The 15,974-nt window shown below is 37.5% G+C and overlaps 1 protein-coding gene across 1 annotated transcript in view; it reads right to left on the reverse strand.

Moving 5' to 3' along the window:
* Window positions 1-15,974, reverse strand: part of med24 (mediator complex subunit 24) — a 72,068-nt gene that overhangs the window by 54,363 nt on the left and 1,731 nt on the right. Inside the window, exons 2-8 of the mRNA XM_043674629.1 lie at window positions 14,180-14,309; window positions 13,047-13,129; window positions 10,853-10,891; window positions 7,318-7,391; window positions 4,210-4,433; window positions 3,241-3,352; window positions 173-320 (exon numbers count right to left, since the gene is read on the reverse strand). Coding sequence (XP_043530564.1) covers window positions 173-320; window positions 3,241-3,352; window positions 4,210-4,433; window positions 7,318-7,391; window positions 10,853-10,891; window positions 13,047-13,129; window positions 14,180-14,309 — 810 coding nt within the window. The remainder of the gene's footprint in view (window positions 1-172; window positions 321-3,240; window positions 3,353-4,209; window positions 4,434-7,317; window positions 7,392-10,852; window positions 10,892-13,046; window positions 13,130-14,179; window positions 14,310-15,974) is intronic.

Genomic DNA, 15,974 nt, shown 5'->3' on the forward strand with positions numbered 1-15,974 from the left:
ACTTGTGCATTTAAATATGCTCTCAATAATGATTTCTTATAATTTCTTTTAGAAGCTATTAATGACATAAAACATTATATGTTTCACCCAATAGTAACAAGAAAATATTTTGCAGCCATATGCATTATTTTGATATGAGCATCATTTTAAAATTCCATGGGATTTCAATTACCTGCATTCTTTTCACCATGATCAGCTGTTCCACAAGTGATTGAGTGTCAGATGTGAGATTCAGAGTCCCTTCCAACATGATTAGCGTATGAACAGTGGGGAATTCCATCTTGGTGTTCTGCTCAGACTGAGCCGTTATAACTGGAATACTGGAAACAAAGTATATAGCTTAATATGGAATTCAAAGCTATAGCTCCTTGCACAACCTTGTGACTTTTAAGCAGATTTCAAATGTTTAAAAGTAAGTCATTTGTGGATTTGTTCATATTGAATTATTAATGTATATCATATAATAAAACCAAAATGGTCCTCTATGAATTTTGAATAAATGCCTCAATCCAGTCAAACTTTTCGTCATTTCAAAGAGAAATTTCAAATTGAGTTCAATGTTAAAATAAAAGCTAAATGACAAGGTCAAAGTTAAGCTCATAATATATAGAATTTTTAAAGCTAGTTGGCTACACTCTATTGACAGAAATGAAACCTTTAAAGGGTGAGAATATCACAAAATGAAAGTTTGAACTGTAAGTAGATTATCTTGAATAATGGTAGTGCATTGGATCAAAAATGTTATGATGGAACAGGTGGAATAATTCTGCTTCAGTCAATATTCCAAGTAACACGCAGAGCTTATTTGGGCAGATAGAAACATAAATATTACAACTATATAGAATCCAGGACATAGAGATTTCAAATAATTGTGATTCGATAATCTATGCAAAGTTTTATTCTTTAAAATGAAACAACTACAACTTTTAAATTTTAAAGTGACAAAATAAGTAGATGTCAAAAAAATTGGCTAAAAATATACTGCTTTGTGCTTCTTGATTTATAACGACAGAGAATTTAAATACGCAGTGTTCTGTTTCTATAATAGGGAATATCAGAGATAGAGATTGGCTAATGAGCAGGAAACGACGAGTGGGGATAAGGGTTCATTCTCAGGCTTATTCCTGATGAAGGGCTTTTGCCCAAAACATTTATTTTCCTGCTCCTCAGATGCTGCCTGACCGCTGTGCTTTTCCAGCACCACTCTAATCTTGACTCTAATCTCCAGCATCTGCAGTACCCACTTCTGCCTTCATTCTCAGGTTGGCAATCTGTAATCAGCAGGCTTCCACAGGGTTCAGAGCTGGGACTGAAATCATTTACAATATATATCAATGACTTCAAGGATGTGAATGTACAGTAGCAAAATTTGCAGACGCCACAAAAAACAGTGCGAAGGCAAGTTATGAGGGGGTAGAAAATAACAAGAGATATTGATATGTTACACAAAAAGTTGGCAAATGGACTATATTGTGGGAAAATGTGAAGGTGTTCATTTGGAAGGGAGAACAAAAGAACATTATTTGAGGGCATTATTTAAACGGCAAAAAACTGTAGAAAGCTGCACCACAAAGGGGACTTGGGAGTACCTATGCACAAAACAGAGAAAGCTAGCACACAAATGCAGCAGGTCTTTGGGAAAGCCAACGGAGTGTTGGCTCCTACTTCAAGAAGGATGGAGTCTAAGAATAGAGACATCTTCTTACAACTTTCCAAAGTACTGGTAAGACCACACCAGGAGTACTTAATGAAAGCTATCATTTCATCAGAGGAAGATCACAGAAGATTCATTAGTTTGATCCTTAGTATGGAGGGATTGTTTTATGAGCAAAGGCTGAATAGGTTGGGACTCACTGGGGTTTAAAAGAATGAGAATGAGAGGTGACCACATTGATAAATATAGGATCCTTAAGGAGCTTAACAGGATAAATGTTGAGAAGATATTTTCTCTTATGGAGTGTGTGGGACCAGAAAGCATAGTCTCTGAATTCAGGATGCCAATTCAAAACTGAGATGAGCAGGAATTTCTTCTCTCAGAAGATTATGATTCATTGAAATTTCTTGTCAGAGAGAGCTATGCAAGCAGAGTCCATGTGTACAGGACCACCTCAGTTATCTGAGTATCAATTATCCAAATTTCAGATGATCTGAGCAAGATCTCAAGCTCTCATAAAAACATTACCCAAACAATCAGTTAGCCGAACAAAATACCCGTCTCGGTTGGATAATCAAGGTTGTTCTGTATATTTAAGGCTGGCTTCAGTGGAGGCATGGCTGGGGGGGTGGGGGAGAATTACAGGGAAAGGGTAGGAAAGTGGATGTGAGGAGTATTGGACCAGCCAGGATCGTATTGAATGGTGCAGCATACTTAAGGGGCAACGGGCTTTCATTAAATGCGAGGACCAAAACTGCTCACAGTACGCCTGGTGTGGTCTTACCAGTACTTTGTAAAGTTGTAAGAAGACGTCTCTATTCTTAGACTCCATCCTTCTTGAAGTAGGAGCCAACACTCCATTGGCTTTTGTTCCTGTTTCTTGTGGTTTTATGAGCTGAAACTACTTCATTAAGAATAACTTGCACTTACATTGCATCTTCCATTTCCATAGGAAATCCAAAAGTACTCTCATGTCAATTAAATGCTTTTGAAATATGGACATTGGTATAATGAAGTAAACACAAAAGCCAATTTGCATACAAGGTCCCCAAATAACTCAGAAATAGTTTGTTGCCACGATTCTAGTGGAGGATAAATATTGGCAACAATCCATTAGGAGGGTGGGGCTAGTGGGGGCTGACTCCCCTGCTCTCCTTCAAATAGTGCAATAGAGTTTTTTATGTCCAATTAGTAGAGCAGATAGGGTTTCAGTTCATCTGAAAAATGGGAGTTCAGCATTTGGTTAGTACTGTCTTGGGAGTAAATTTTGTGCTCAAAGTCCTTAGAATTCAACTTGAACTCTCAACTTTGCAATTCAAGAGATGAAAGCCCTATCCACTGAGCCGTAGCTGGCAAGCATTATAGCCTGCTTAAAAGGAAAAGTATGTTCCACCAAACTTCTGTTAACTCTTTCTGTTGCATGCTCCTTGAGATTGTGAAATCTCCAGCCATAATATTCTCAGATGCTCTTTCGGCTTCAAGTTTGAAAGGTACAAAACTTGTAATTCCAGATTCAAACTCAGAAGAAAAGACAATTGCAAATGGTACTAGTAGGTTATCATTAGAGAAAAAGGGGCGAGTCTCACCTCTTAACCAATCCAATACACTCTTCTAGCCTCAGTCTGAGCTGCTGATTACTTATCTTGTTGTGGTTTTCTGTAAGCTTTATGAGTGCCTGTTCCAAATTAGTCCATGTAACTAAAGTTCAAAATACATGAACATGTTTCAGTTTTTGTTCATCAGCTGTGCATTAATCACAATATTCAATCATTGAAATCAATTATATTGAACTGTCCATTTCAACAGATTCTAATACATGCTACTTAAATGACAAATAGACATCACGATAAGTTGCAAAATTAGAAATGAGCAAAATTAGAATTATGATGGAAATAAAGACAACTGCTCCCTCAAGTAACAATTCTTAAAAAGTACAGAAGAGGATGAAGATGATGGTAATTGAATTATAAACACAGTGATGCTAGCTACAAACTGGAAAATACTTTATTAGCTCAGTTGATGGCACTAGCTAGTTGGCAAGTGAGTAGCCTATTCTAGCTTTATCAGATTCTCATTCTGCAGTACAGAAATAAATAGCAAATTTCTAAACATCCTTCCATTTACCCCAAGGTATGTTTCCAAGGATGGAAGATACTCCAATTATTTTTCAACAGTCACTGTGTCCGAGTATGGACAGTATCTTCAATTGTAGAGGGCATCAGAGCTAGACTGAATTCTATTTTCAACAGCATGCAGACAATTTTCAACAAGCATTTGCATAGTGATCAGTGGGGAAAAGGAAGATGGACTTTCACCAGTCTAACATGCGGCTACACAGACTGAAAACAGACCCTAACAAGTGCATCTGCTGTGTCCCACTGATTCAACAGCCTAGGGTTTGGAAACTGTTACCTCCTGGGGTATACAGGTTGTTATTTCATGGCTTGCTTCATCCACTCATTAAACCATCACAAGAGCAGTCTTTTTTTTATTTTCAGGGAAGCAAAGTAACTAACCTATCTGTGTGAGCAGTTTAGCTATGCACATGTACGTACCTTGTTCTTCCAATCGTGCAATGTGAAGAAGAGCCCGATTCTTCCTCTTGCTCACAGTCTTCTCAATCTGATTCATGCAGAGTTCGAGCTGTTCTTCTCCATAAGTTCCATCTGATCCCTCCTTCAGCTTTTCAGTACAATAAGCAGCACATCTCAGCAACCATGCGAGCGTGCTAAGTAATGATCGGCACAGACTGATGCATTCTTCTGCTTTCCCATGGCAGCTGGAAGGTTAAAAAGTAACATTAGATTCTGGCATAGCTACACTAAAGTAATCCAGCAACATCGGAGAAAAGCAAAGTACTGCAGGTGCTGGAAATCTGAAACAAGAAAAAAGAAAGCGCTGGAGAAATGCAGTAATGCCAGTATATGTGGAGAAAGAAACAAAGTTAATGTTTCGAGGTCAATACGACTTTTCTTCTAAACAAAAGAAACCCAAAGAACTGCCAATCCTGGAAATCAGAAACAAACAGAAATTGTTAGAAAAACTGAGCAAGTCTGGCAGCATCTATGGAGAGCAAACAGTGTTAACATTTCGGGTCCAGTGACCCTTCTGCGGAATACATGTTTTGAGTCTTATAACTTTTCTTCTTCCTCTTCCAAAGAAGAGTCATAAGACTCATATTCTGCCAGACCTGCTGTGTTCCTGCAGCTCTTTCTGCTTTTATTCCAATAGTATAGGCATTGTAGGGAATTATGTCAATTTCGAAGTCTGTCAAAAGTTTATACCTGGTCAGCTGAAAATTAATACGTTAAATGTGCAACAATGGAAATTTGAAGCAAAAGACAAATTCTAGAAATACAGAGATGGGTATGAAGAAGAAAACAGAAGCTACGATGTTTTTGGCTTCTACCTCTTATCACTGTCTGCCGAAGTGTGAACACATAAAGCAACATAATTTGTTTTATTGTCTTCACAGATGCTGACTGACCAATGCATTTTCAGTTTTCAACTTACTGGGTAAATTGACTTCTGTGGAGAATGATGTGAACACTGGATACAGGCAGAAGACTATGTAAAAAGCATACATTGCAATGATTATATGTCACACCACCACACTTAGATGGAGAAACAGTCGCACACCAATAAAATGGTCTGAACATCAATTTTGTGGGTGGAAAGTAATGAAGTCACTCATCTAGGCAAATTCAAAGTAAGAAAGACTCTCTTCTGTCGTTCAATTCAACCGAGTATGAAGCTAGAGTATTTCATGTGATTTTTTTTAAAAAAAGGAAAAGTGCAAAGCATGCAGAAAACATAAACTGGCAAAAAAAGTGCAAATTACAGATTACTCTAATGAAGTATGAAGTAATATACTTTGGATTCAGAAATGGCAGATGGCAAGACAATATGTAAGCTATTATGTAAATAAGCATGCGCAAAAAACAATCAGAAGTCAGATATGACCTAGACTATATCAGAAGAGACATGAAATATACAAACAAGGAAGTACAGGTTGTTCTCCTATATCATACATTTCTTCAATCTGATTTTGCTGTAATGCAATTGATGAATTGGGAATCATTTTTTTAAACGTGAACTCCCATTGGCTATTTTGCGATTCCATCCCCAATTACCTTGGATAGGTATATGGAGGATAGTGGGTTAGTATAGGTTAGGTGGGCTTGGATCGGCGCAACATCGAAGGCCAAAGGGCCTGTACTGCGCTGTACTGTTCTATGTTCTACCTTCTGTACATCCCCTATTACCTTAAGTTCAATTTAAGAATGGTCAAGAAAAAGAGGTTGGATGATGGGGCAAATGTTTTCTAACCATTGTCCGAGGGCAATGACCCACAGCCATCCACTTGTGGACTGAATATTTTCTTTCGTTGTAACCCTGTACCCAGAACTGCACCTGAAAGCAATGATGATGCTGATGATGGCCCTCAGCCCCTGTCTGAATACATATTGCAACTCAGCAAACTCAGAAATCCTTAAAGTGTTAAATTTATTGTATTAATTCATTAATTTATATGATTTTAACATTTACTTAGACTGTGCTATCATTTGTGTTAGACTAACTACTATTTTTGTCTCAATTCTTACTGATATTTTTGGTGGTTCATCCCTAACCCTGTTTTTCCCATAGGGTCTGTTATTTCTATTGTGCAATTTTCTATAACATAAGGTCACATAAGAACACAACTACCGCGGTACAGCAGAACAGGCTGCACTATTAAAATTACATAGGACTGGATATACCGAACTTTAACTATTATAATCAGTTCGGTGTACCCTACTCTAGTAATGTTGGTTTTAAAGGAAGTCTTGTGAAGTTGTTGTTGGATTATAAGATGGAGTGACTTAGCTATCACAAGAAAAGAGATAAATTTGAGTTATATTTCCTGAACTTGAACAGCTTAAAGAGCAATTTCACTGAGGTGTTCAAAATGAATTAAGCAGATTTCAAGAAATGCAGAATAAGGGACAAGATTTGTAGAATTGAAAAATCAAATTCTTCACGTAGAATTGATGGTGATGTGTAACACTACCCCAGAACACTTCATTACAGAATTAATTTTGGCATTTAAAAGTGAGATAGATGTCTACTGAAAGGTAAATATACTAAGGTACATGGAGAAAGACTGGGAATTGGGATTAAAAGATAGTGTACCATAATTTGTAAATGGAAAAGGAGCATCAATGGCCAAAAGACTTATTCTTTCCTTGAAAATACTGATTATTTTACAAAACAAAAGTTTTCCAGTGCTACCTGCTTTTACTCTTCCATTGCATTTTATGTTCCACACATACAAGTGTGAGTGCAAAGCAGTTAAATTCAACTGTCTGATCACATACCCTCTTCTGAGCTTGTGCCTCTATCTTGCACTTAAAATTTTTGTTTTTATATCACATATAATATTACATTTCACATTATCTCTAGCACAAAGAATCGTGCATCAGGTTTCCACTGCACTTCCTTTTCTCTAACACAAACATTTTCAGGTTTTTTGATCTCTCCTCATAGCTTAGCTGTTTAATCCCAAGTGTCAGTTGTACTGAGCACTTGTCTGTTTTCTCAATGATACTTTGTAAATTGTGCTGAAAGCACAGAGGAGTACTGCAACTGTGGAAAAGGACATAAATGCATGGACCATGACTGACCTGAGCCGATCACAAAACATGTCCATTAATTCCAGAAGAGCTTTAACACACAGTTCCCTGGAGTAATCTTCAAACTGAAATAGAAATTTTCAAAATGTTTATTGAATCTAAATATAGCAATCTTCAAAAACATATAATGCAGATGGCTCTTGGAATAAGTAAGAAAGACATTAGATATTCAGAAGGATGTTCATTTTACTTGTGAGCTGAAAAACAAACAAAACTACTCAAATAAAAAGCTATGCTGTTTGGTTTCACCGATTCAAATTAATTTAGACTTGTATGTTTGCTCACTTGATGTTCAAATAGAGGATAAGAAAAGGAAAGTAAAAATCTTTCCTTTAGAAAGTAACAACAGAAAAAATTAGTACATCAGCAATAAATACGCTGACATTTGATTTGCTACTTGCAAATTAGTTAGTTACATGTGCACTTCAGCACAGTTTTAAAATAACCATTAATGGGATGTAAGCATTGCTGCTCAGACCAACATTTATTGCCCACCTCAAATTACTAGTCTAGTGACACTATCAATACACCACCTCCTCGTGATGTCAAAGAAAGATACATTGTGTGGTCAACTTGGATCACTTTGTGATACATTTTTAAACCTTATGCAGGTTTAAGAGGGAACACTGTTGACCACTGTCAGAGGAAACAGATGCATGCCTTGCTTGTAAATCCTTCAGTAGAAATTACAATTAAAACAATCCCCATTAGAGGAATATATGTAATTTCTAAGAAGAGTATTTCATGCTCATCAACAATTAGGTAAGATGGCTTGTACATGGAAAGACAATTCATTGATTTCATCACCACACACAGGTTTTTTTAAAAATGGGAATGGAGGTGAAAACTGGTGAATAGCATGGGTGAATAAGTGAAATTAGTATGGTAGAAGTGTGTATTTGTGCATAAACACATGCCTGGTGAGCAATGAAGTGGAAGTGTAAAAAAGACAAGAAAATTAGAGCATTTCTCAAAGTGTGAAATTTATTGGAGAATCATAGAAATTTACAGGACAGAAAGACATCATTAGTCATACTGGCTGACTAGGGGCCATCCGGACTAATCCCACTTTCCAGCTCTTAGTCCGTAGCTTTGAAGGTCATAGCACCTTTGAAAGTCATAGGACCTCGATCTATTCTATCCTGGCACCTCATAATTCTTTTAGGTCTCCTCTAAGTTTCTTCGGTTCTAAATAGAACAAACCAAGCCTATCATTATTTGTCAATACTACCATTTTCCTGCTTAGGCACCACCTCTGTCCCCTCTTTAATACACACACATACTTTCTATAGTGCACTGACCAGAATCATTCACAGTGCTTCAGCTGTGACCTAACTAATGTGTTTTTTGTTTCTAAAATAACTTCACTGCTCTCATATTCTGTATTTGTTAATAAAAGCTAATAGGTCATATGTCTTCTTGACAGTCTTACCAACCTGTTCAACCATCTTCAGGAAATTCCATGTACGCCATACTCCAAGTCCTTCTTATTTCTCTACACTTCTCAATGTTTATTCATTCTATCTTCCCTGGCTTGTTTGCCATCTCAAATGCACTACCTCACACTGTCCCAGGCTGAATTCCATTTGCCAATACCTAACTAATCTGAATTAAACTCCATCTGCCACTTCTCAGCCCTATGGCCCATCTGGTCAAGAAGCTGCTGTAATCTGAGGTAACCGTCTTTGCTGTCCACTACACCTCCAATTTTGGTGTTATCTGCAAACTTACTAACTGCACCTCTTATGCTTGCATCCAAATCATTTATATAAATGACAAAAAAATAGAGGACGCAGCACCGATCCTTGGTCACAGGCCTCCAGTCCAGGCCTCCACCACCATCCTCTGTCTTCTACCTTTGAGCCAGTTCTGTATCTAAATGGCTAGTTCTCCCTGTATTCCGTGAGATCTAACTTTGCTAATCAGTCTCCTACGGGGAACCTTAGCGAGCTGCTGCATTTTGGGAAAGCAAATCTTAGCAGGACTTATACACTTAATGGTAAGGTCCTGGGAGTGTTGCTGAACAAAGAGACCATGGAGTGCAGGTTCATAGCTCCTTGCAGGTAGATAGGATGGTGAAAGAGGCGTTTGGTATGCTTTCTTTTATAGGTCAGAGTGTTGAGTACAGGAGTTGGGAGGTCATGTTGCGGCTGTACAGGACATTGGTTAGGCCACTATAGTTGGAATATTGCGTGCAATTCTGGTCTCCTTCCTATCGGAAAGATGTTGTGAAACTTGAAAGGGTTCAGAAAAGATCTACAAGGATGTTTCCAGAGTTGGAGGATTTGAGCTATAGGGAGAGGCTGCTAGGGCTGTTTTCCCTGGAGCGTCGGAGGCTGAGGGGTGACCTTATAGAGGTTTACAAAATTATGAGGGGCATGGATAGGATAAATAGACAAAGTCTTTTCCCTGGGGTCGGGGAGTCCAGAACTAGAGGGCATAGGTTTAAGGTGAGAGGGGAAAGATATCAAAGATACCTAATGGGCAACTTTTTCCATGCAGAGGGTGGTACGGGTAGGGAATGAGCTGCCAAAGGAAGTGGTGGAGGCTGGTACAATTGCAACATTTAAAAGACATTTGGATGGGTATATGAATAGGAAGGGTTGGGAGGGATATGGATCGGATGCTGGCAGGTGGGACTAGATTGGGTTGGGATATCTGGTCAGCATGGACGGGTTGGACCGAAGGGTCTGTTTCCATGTTGTACATCTCTATGACTCTATGCCTTCCTACAGACTACAGTTTTCTTCTTCAGTACTGAATCCACAGCCAATTTTACTATCGCCTGCAAATTTCTTAATGATTCTCGATCAAACCACAGATACAAAGGAAAGGATTAATACTGAATCTTGCAGAAACCACTGGAAACAGTATTCCAGTCATCAAAGTACATGCCATAATTCTTTTCTTGGTACATCTGAGCCAATTTTGGATACAAATTGCCACTTTGCCTTTGTATTTACTTTTGCTTGTGAACATCACCCTTGTGGCTCCCATAACAAAAGCTTTGTTAAAGATAAGTAGATTACATTAAATGCACTGTCCTCATCAATATCCTTGCTACCTGCTCAAAAAATGTAATCATGTTAATCAGACTTGACATTCCTATTCATCTTGTCCTTTAAAACACAAATTATATTGCTTTTTACTCATATCGGGTGTGGTTGGACATTGTGCTGGTAGCTGCACCCATGTTTTTTTTACTACAGCCATTGACAATAACACCACGTTCTGCAGCTGGATAGTTATCTCAGAACAAATATTCCAAGTGTAATTAACAGTACTATTGCCAAAACCTAAATCAGGTCTAATTTTGTCAGCTAACATTTGTCTTCATATCAGATCATGAGACATGAGTAGAGATAATGATTAAAAGAGAAGATGGGAGAGAGTGCATAAGAGAATAGAGCAAAAGGAACAGTACTGACTCCCATCATACACATCAAAAGAACTCTTTGAAATCATGCATCAGATAATGCAGCAGATTTTTGTTTTCTAAAATTGCTCAATTTGTTTAAATACAGACCTTTGCAATAGCAGACATGACACTTGCATAAGACACCATCTGTAAAATTGGAAGAAAATCAGAGACTCAAATCATAGGTTTTCTGAACACAATGACATTTTGATAGATACAGGTTAAGCTAACCATTTCACACTGCTGCTATGTCAAGGCAACACAAGTGGTATTTTCCACCAACAGAATGCTGCTGTCAAGAAAAGTGATTTTCTGCTTACCATAGAAATTTGCAATGTGATATATGAATTTCAGTTCTAGTCGGTGGGGTAAGTGGGCTAGATGTGGGCTCAGAACATTCTGAAAAAGAGTCATTTGACCCAAAATGTCAATTCTGATTTCTCTCCACACTTGCTGCAGACCTGCTGAGCTTATCAAGCAATTTCTGTTTTTGTCTTTAACCGTACTTAATCAGCCTGTATCTGCAAAACTCAGAACATTTGATTCAACACCTTAAATGTGAATCATTGAATGGACAGCACCTACTGAACAAGCTATATGCTAAGCATTGTACTAAAAACCAATTTAAGATTATCAGTTGGGCTCAGAATATTGCTCATTTTTGCTTGCTGGTGGCAAAAGATACTCATACACAGGGTACCTAGCTTCTGCAGGGAAAAGGGTCATGTCTAGACTTTGCACCTTCTTGAATTGAATAAAAGTGTGGGGGACAATAGTTCCCTGGTGCATTCTCCATGCAGTGCCTTGACTAATAAGTTAACTTGCCAACCAATCAGCACATGCAGTAAAAAATGTCTTTAGTGAAGTCTTTCAGCTACTGTCAGTTCTAAAGAAGGATCACTGAACTCGAAATGTCAAAAGTGCCTTCTTTCCACAGAGCTGCCATATCAGCTGAGTATCCTCAGCAATTTCTGTTTGTGTTTCAGGAAAAATTATTGCTTGATTTAAAAGTTGTAATTCTTACACCTGCCCCAACAAGTGCAAGACAAAAACTTCAACAATGTCTTTTTTTTTTCAGCAATACTCATATTCTATACTACCAATCAATATCAAACTATACTCACACGTTTAAATGGAATTAAAAAGATAGTCTCTCAACGTTTATCTCACTGGATGCTACATAATTGCCCCTTCTAGAGGTAAAAAACTCATGCTTGTCAAGCACATTGTAGATGCAAACCATGTAATTTCAAATATCAGGCCAACAATACCAAATGGAATGAAACGAGGAGAAAATAATTTCAAATAAAATGAATGAGAACATAATTTAAAGAGAAACTTACAAGACAGCATGACTGGAATTTAGTTTCCGTTTCCTCACACTTAATGTGCAATGTGATGACACTCAACAAATAACATACGGACCTTCCAGATGGTAGAAAAATGAAAGGAAGGTTGCAAAAGGCATGCAAAATTCCTACAATTTCCTGCTGCTGCTTTCAGAAGTTGTAGGCTGACATTCATCTGAAACATGAATGCAGCAAAATAGATATTTTTAATCAACCTGTTCAGAGTTGTGATGACACATGCCTGGAGCAGGTGGGATTTGAATCCAGGACTTTTGGCTCAGAGCTAAGGACACTACTACTACACCCACAAGAATCCCCACCACAGCTAAACACATCTTTTATATTAATAGGAACCACAGTTCTTGCATTAAGCACGGGAAAAGTGGAATAAAGTTACAGATTGTAAAAGAAAATGTTAAAAACAGCCTAATTGAACACAAAAAAATATGATCAATGATCAGATATTTTTCAAGAGCTTTGGACAAACCCCAAATGTTAAATAATGGTAGATGATCTTTTAAATATTGAAATTGCATATCCAATGAATTTTCCTACTGAAGCAAAATTTACAATAAATGATATGATTTCATTCTGGGAAGGTAGTGCTAGCCAGCGTAGAGATCACCACGTTTTACTTTGTAGGCCATTTAGCTATTTACCATGACGTTTTATGGACAGAAATATAAAGTTTATATGCAAGGTCCCATTTAATTTCTTTTATCTCAGTTTGAAGAGACCACTAGTTACTGGTGCACTGCTTCAATGCAAAGAAGTAAGAGCACAAAAGGACAGATTCCCACTTGCAAAGTTTGCACAATAACTAAGGGAAAACAAGTGTAAACAGGATCGGGTTGTCTGGATGTTAAGAGCCAAATACCAGATTTCGGGAACCACATGTAACTCTCAGCCAAAAGGTTGGGCACAGTGATTTATAGACTTTTGAATCACATTACCTGTGAACTAATAGCATACTTCAAGTAAGACATAATCAGAGGATTGGGGGATGGGCCAACCAAGGCCTGTTCCAGGAGATGATCTAGAGAAAATTGAAACAAGATCAGAACAATTTTATTCTGTGAACCAAAGCACCCTGATAGTAGTTAACAATACTGAGTGCCCTGTAATACTAAAACCTGGCAGTGATTGTTTCTCCCAGTTAAAATATGAGAACTCCAATTCATCTAGCCAAATTGCAGTGCTAAAATATTAAACTGAAGATGGTTGAAATAGACATTCCTCCTATTATAGTTCTATTAAATGTACTCTTACCGTGTATACTGACCAAAACGATAGAAAAATCTCAGGTGTGATTAGACTGTGCTGTGTTAGCCTATAGCAGTGAAAATCATACTATTTGCCTCTGTGCCCTCAGTTGGAAAGGAGGGAGAAAGTTTCTTCATTCAAATTATCTGTAATATTTACTCTATCTCAATCCCTAATTAATACAGCTGCCTGAAACTGGGTAGACATCACTGAAGCTTCAGTGGGACTAGTAAAAAGATTTGCAGAAGTTCATTGCTTAGATCCATGCATTAACAATGAACTTGAATAAAATGAACAAGACAGTTGGTGCTCTTGAGACAGTAGCCAGTATGTCTGTGGACCTGGGAAATAAACTGATAAGAAAGTTTGGGATAAACATTCTGATAAGAACAAACATATCTGTTTGATTATTGAGTACGAAGGCAATTCCTAATAGCTCATAATTAAAATATCATTGACGAGAAAACTGAAAAGGATTTACACAGCAACATTAATTGCATGCTCTCTCCACATACACCATTTGCCTGCATGCGTGCTTCAAGCATATTCTGCTTTTTGTGAGCAAGACAGTTAGGATATTTTTTTCTTATACCTTGTCTAATCAGTTTAGCTCTGGATATCTGATCAGTACCTTTTTTTTACTTCATCAATCAGATAAAACTGTTAACAGGTTAATGAAACAGTGGAATGAGTTATTTCCTAAATTTATTTTAAAGTATTACAAGACTCATTCATGACTTAGCTGTTGTTTTTCTGTTTTAAACAACCAATTAATCACATCTCCAAAGCTTAGAAACAGATGTCAAGCCATTGAATAACTCACCTGAGAGTCCTAGGAGATCCCATGTGGGACCCTTTGGAAAAAGCTTTTTCATATTTATGGCCCATTGATAGTCTGTCCATCGCTCCTTCCAGGCCTGAAGAATGGCCTGCCTCAGGTTCACCACCTTCATCTGTTAATGCCAGGACAAGCAAAAGGAGAATAAAAATAATCAGGTTTACCATGCTAATATTATTATGACATTACGCATTATGGCAATGCCATCAGAACAATCAAGATGTCAGAGACTCTCAAAACAAAAAATCAAAGCAGCAAGGTTTTGTGTAATACAACCACGTGATGATTTGGTCAGAATAAAAAAACATTTCTGACTGCAAAAACTTCATTAATGCAGATGTCAAATTCACTAAAGCTCATTTGTGGATGGCTGAAATAGTCATTTCAAATGAACTTGGGATAACATCAAGCAGTATTTAGAAATGCTTTCCTTCAAATTTTGGTTTAGCCCAAAGAATCTCTTGAGATGCAAAATACGTAACATACTACTAACTGTAGAAACAAACTGAATCTCTAACAATTTACAACAAAAGAGATAGCAATGGTCGATTGCCCATTTGAGCAATCAGTACTATGTCTAATGATCTATTCCTTCCCCTGGTCCACACTGACCCCTGCTTAAAATAGTCAGTGACTGGTCTTTTTAAAAATGCAACTCAACTTCATATATAGCAAAACACTTATGTTCCAGCTGCTTTCCATGATGTCCATCTCTTTTGCCAAGCACTCATCATCTCCTTCAGCCTCTCCTTCTATGGTTCATCATCTTTTTCTCATTAAGATTCTGAAAAATGCCTTGGGACTTCTTTAAAGTAGAAGATGATATCTACAGGCAACTTATTGATAGTTGACAAATGGAAAATTTGGTGTAAAAATGTGCATTCCAATCTGTAACTAACTACTGCACAATTAAGCTATTGTTAGATTGGTATGATAGTTTATGATTAGCTCCAGCACAACTGAAAAGAGAGGATGGTGACTTTGTTGTTGGCTTTACCATGTAGTACTAAGTTCACTATATGTCACCTGATTTGCGAGTAAAAGGCTAGCTGTGATTTGAGATGTCAGTTTCTTTAAGTGATAATAGGTTTGAGATGAAAGGCTTTTCCCAGTTAGATTTGATAAAATGATCGTAACTGTTAGGTGTTGATCAATAATTAGTCATGCACAAGCTAGAGTTTTTCTTGATCTGGGGTGTCTGTATATAGTGAGATCACATTTGGTCTGGGGTACTAACTTATAGTGAGTTCAAGGTTGAATGGAGGCTACAGTCCATACTGAGTTCATATTTAATCTGAGGAGTAGGTCTATATTGAGTTCGTGTTTGATTTGGGGAGTCACTTCATATGGAGTTCAAGTTTGATCTGGGAGTCAGTCTATATTGGGTTCAAGTTTAATCTGGGGTATCAGTCTGTATTGAGTTCATGCTTGATCTGGCCAGTCAGTCTATATTGAGTTTATAAAGTTAAAAATCACACAACACCAGCTTATAGTCCAACAGGTTTAATTGGAAGCACACTAGCTTTCAGAGCGTCGCTCCTTCATCAGGTGGTAGTGGAGGACTCAATCTTAACACAGAATTTATAGCAAAAATTTACAGTGTGATATAACTGAAATTATACATTGAAAAATTGATTGTCTGTTAAGCCTTTCATCTGTTAGAATACCATGACAGTTTCACTTCTTTCATGTGTAAATCACAAAACCTTTTTTTTAAAAAGTTGCATTCTCAGGTTAGCTGTTAACAATGGTGATAGCTAGACAATATGTTGAAGGTGTT

Source organism: Chiloscyllium plagiosum, chromosome 33 (genome assembly GCF_004010195.1).
Source record: "Chiloscyllium plagiosum isolate BGI_BamShark_2017 chromosome 33, ASM401019v2, whole genome shotgun sequence".
NCBI lineage: Eukaryota > Metazoa > Chordata > Chondrichthyes > Orectolobiformes > Hemiscylliidae > Chiloscyllium > Chiloscyllium plagiosum.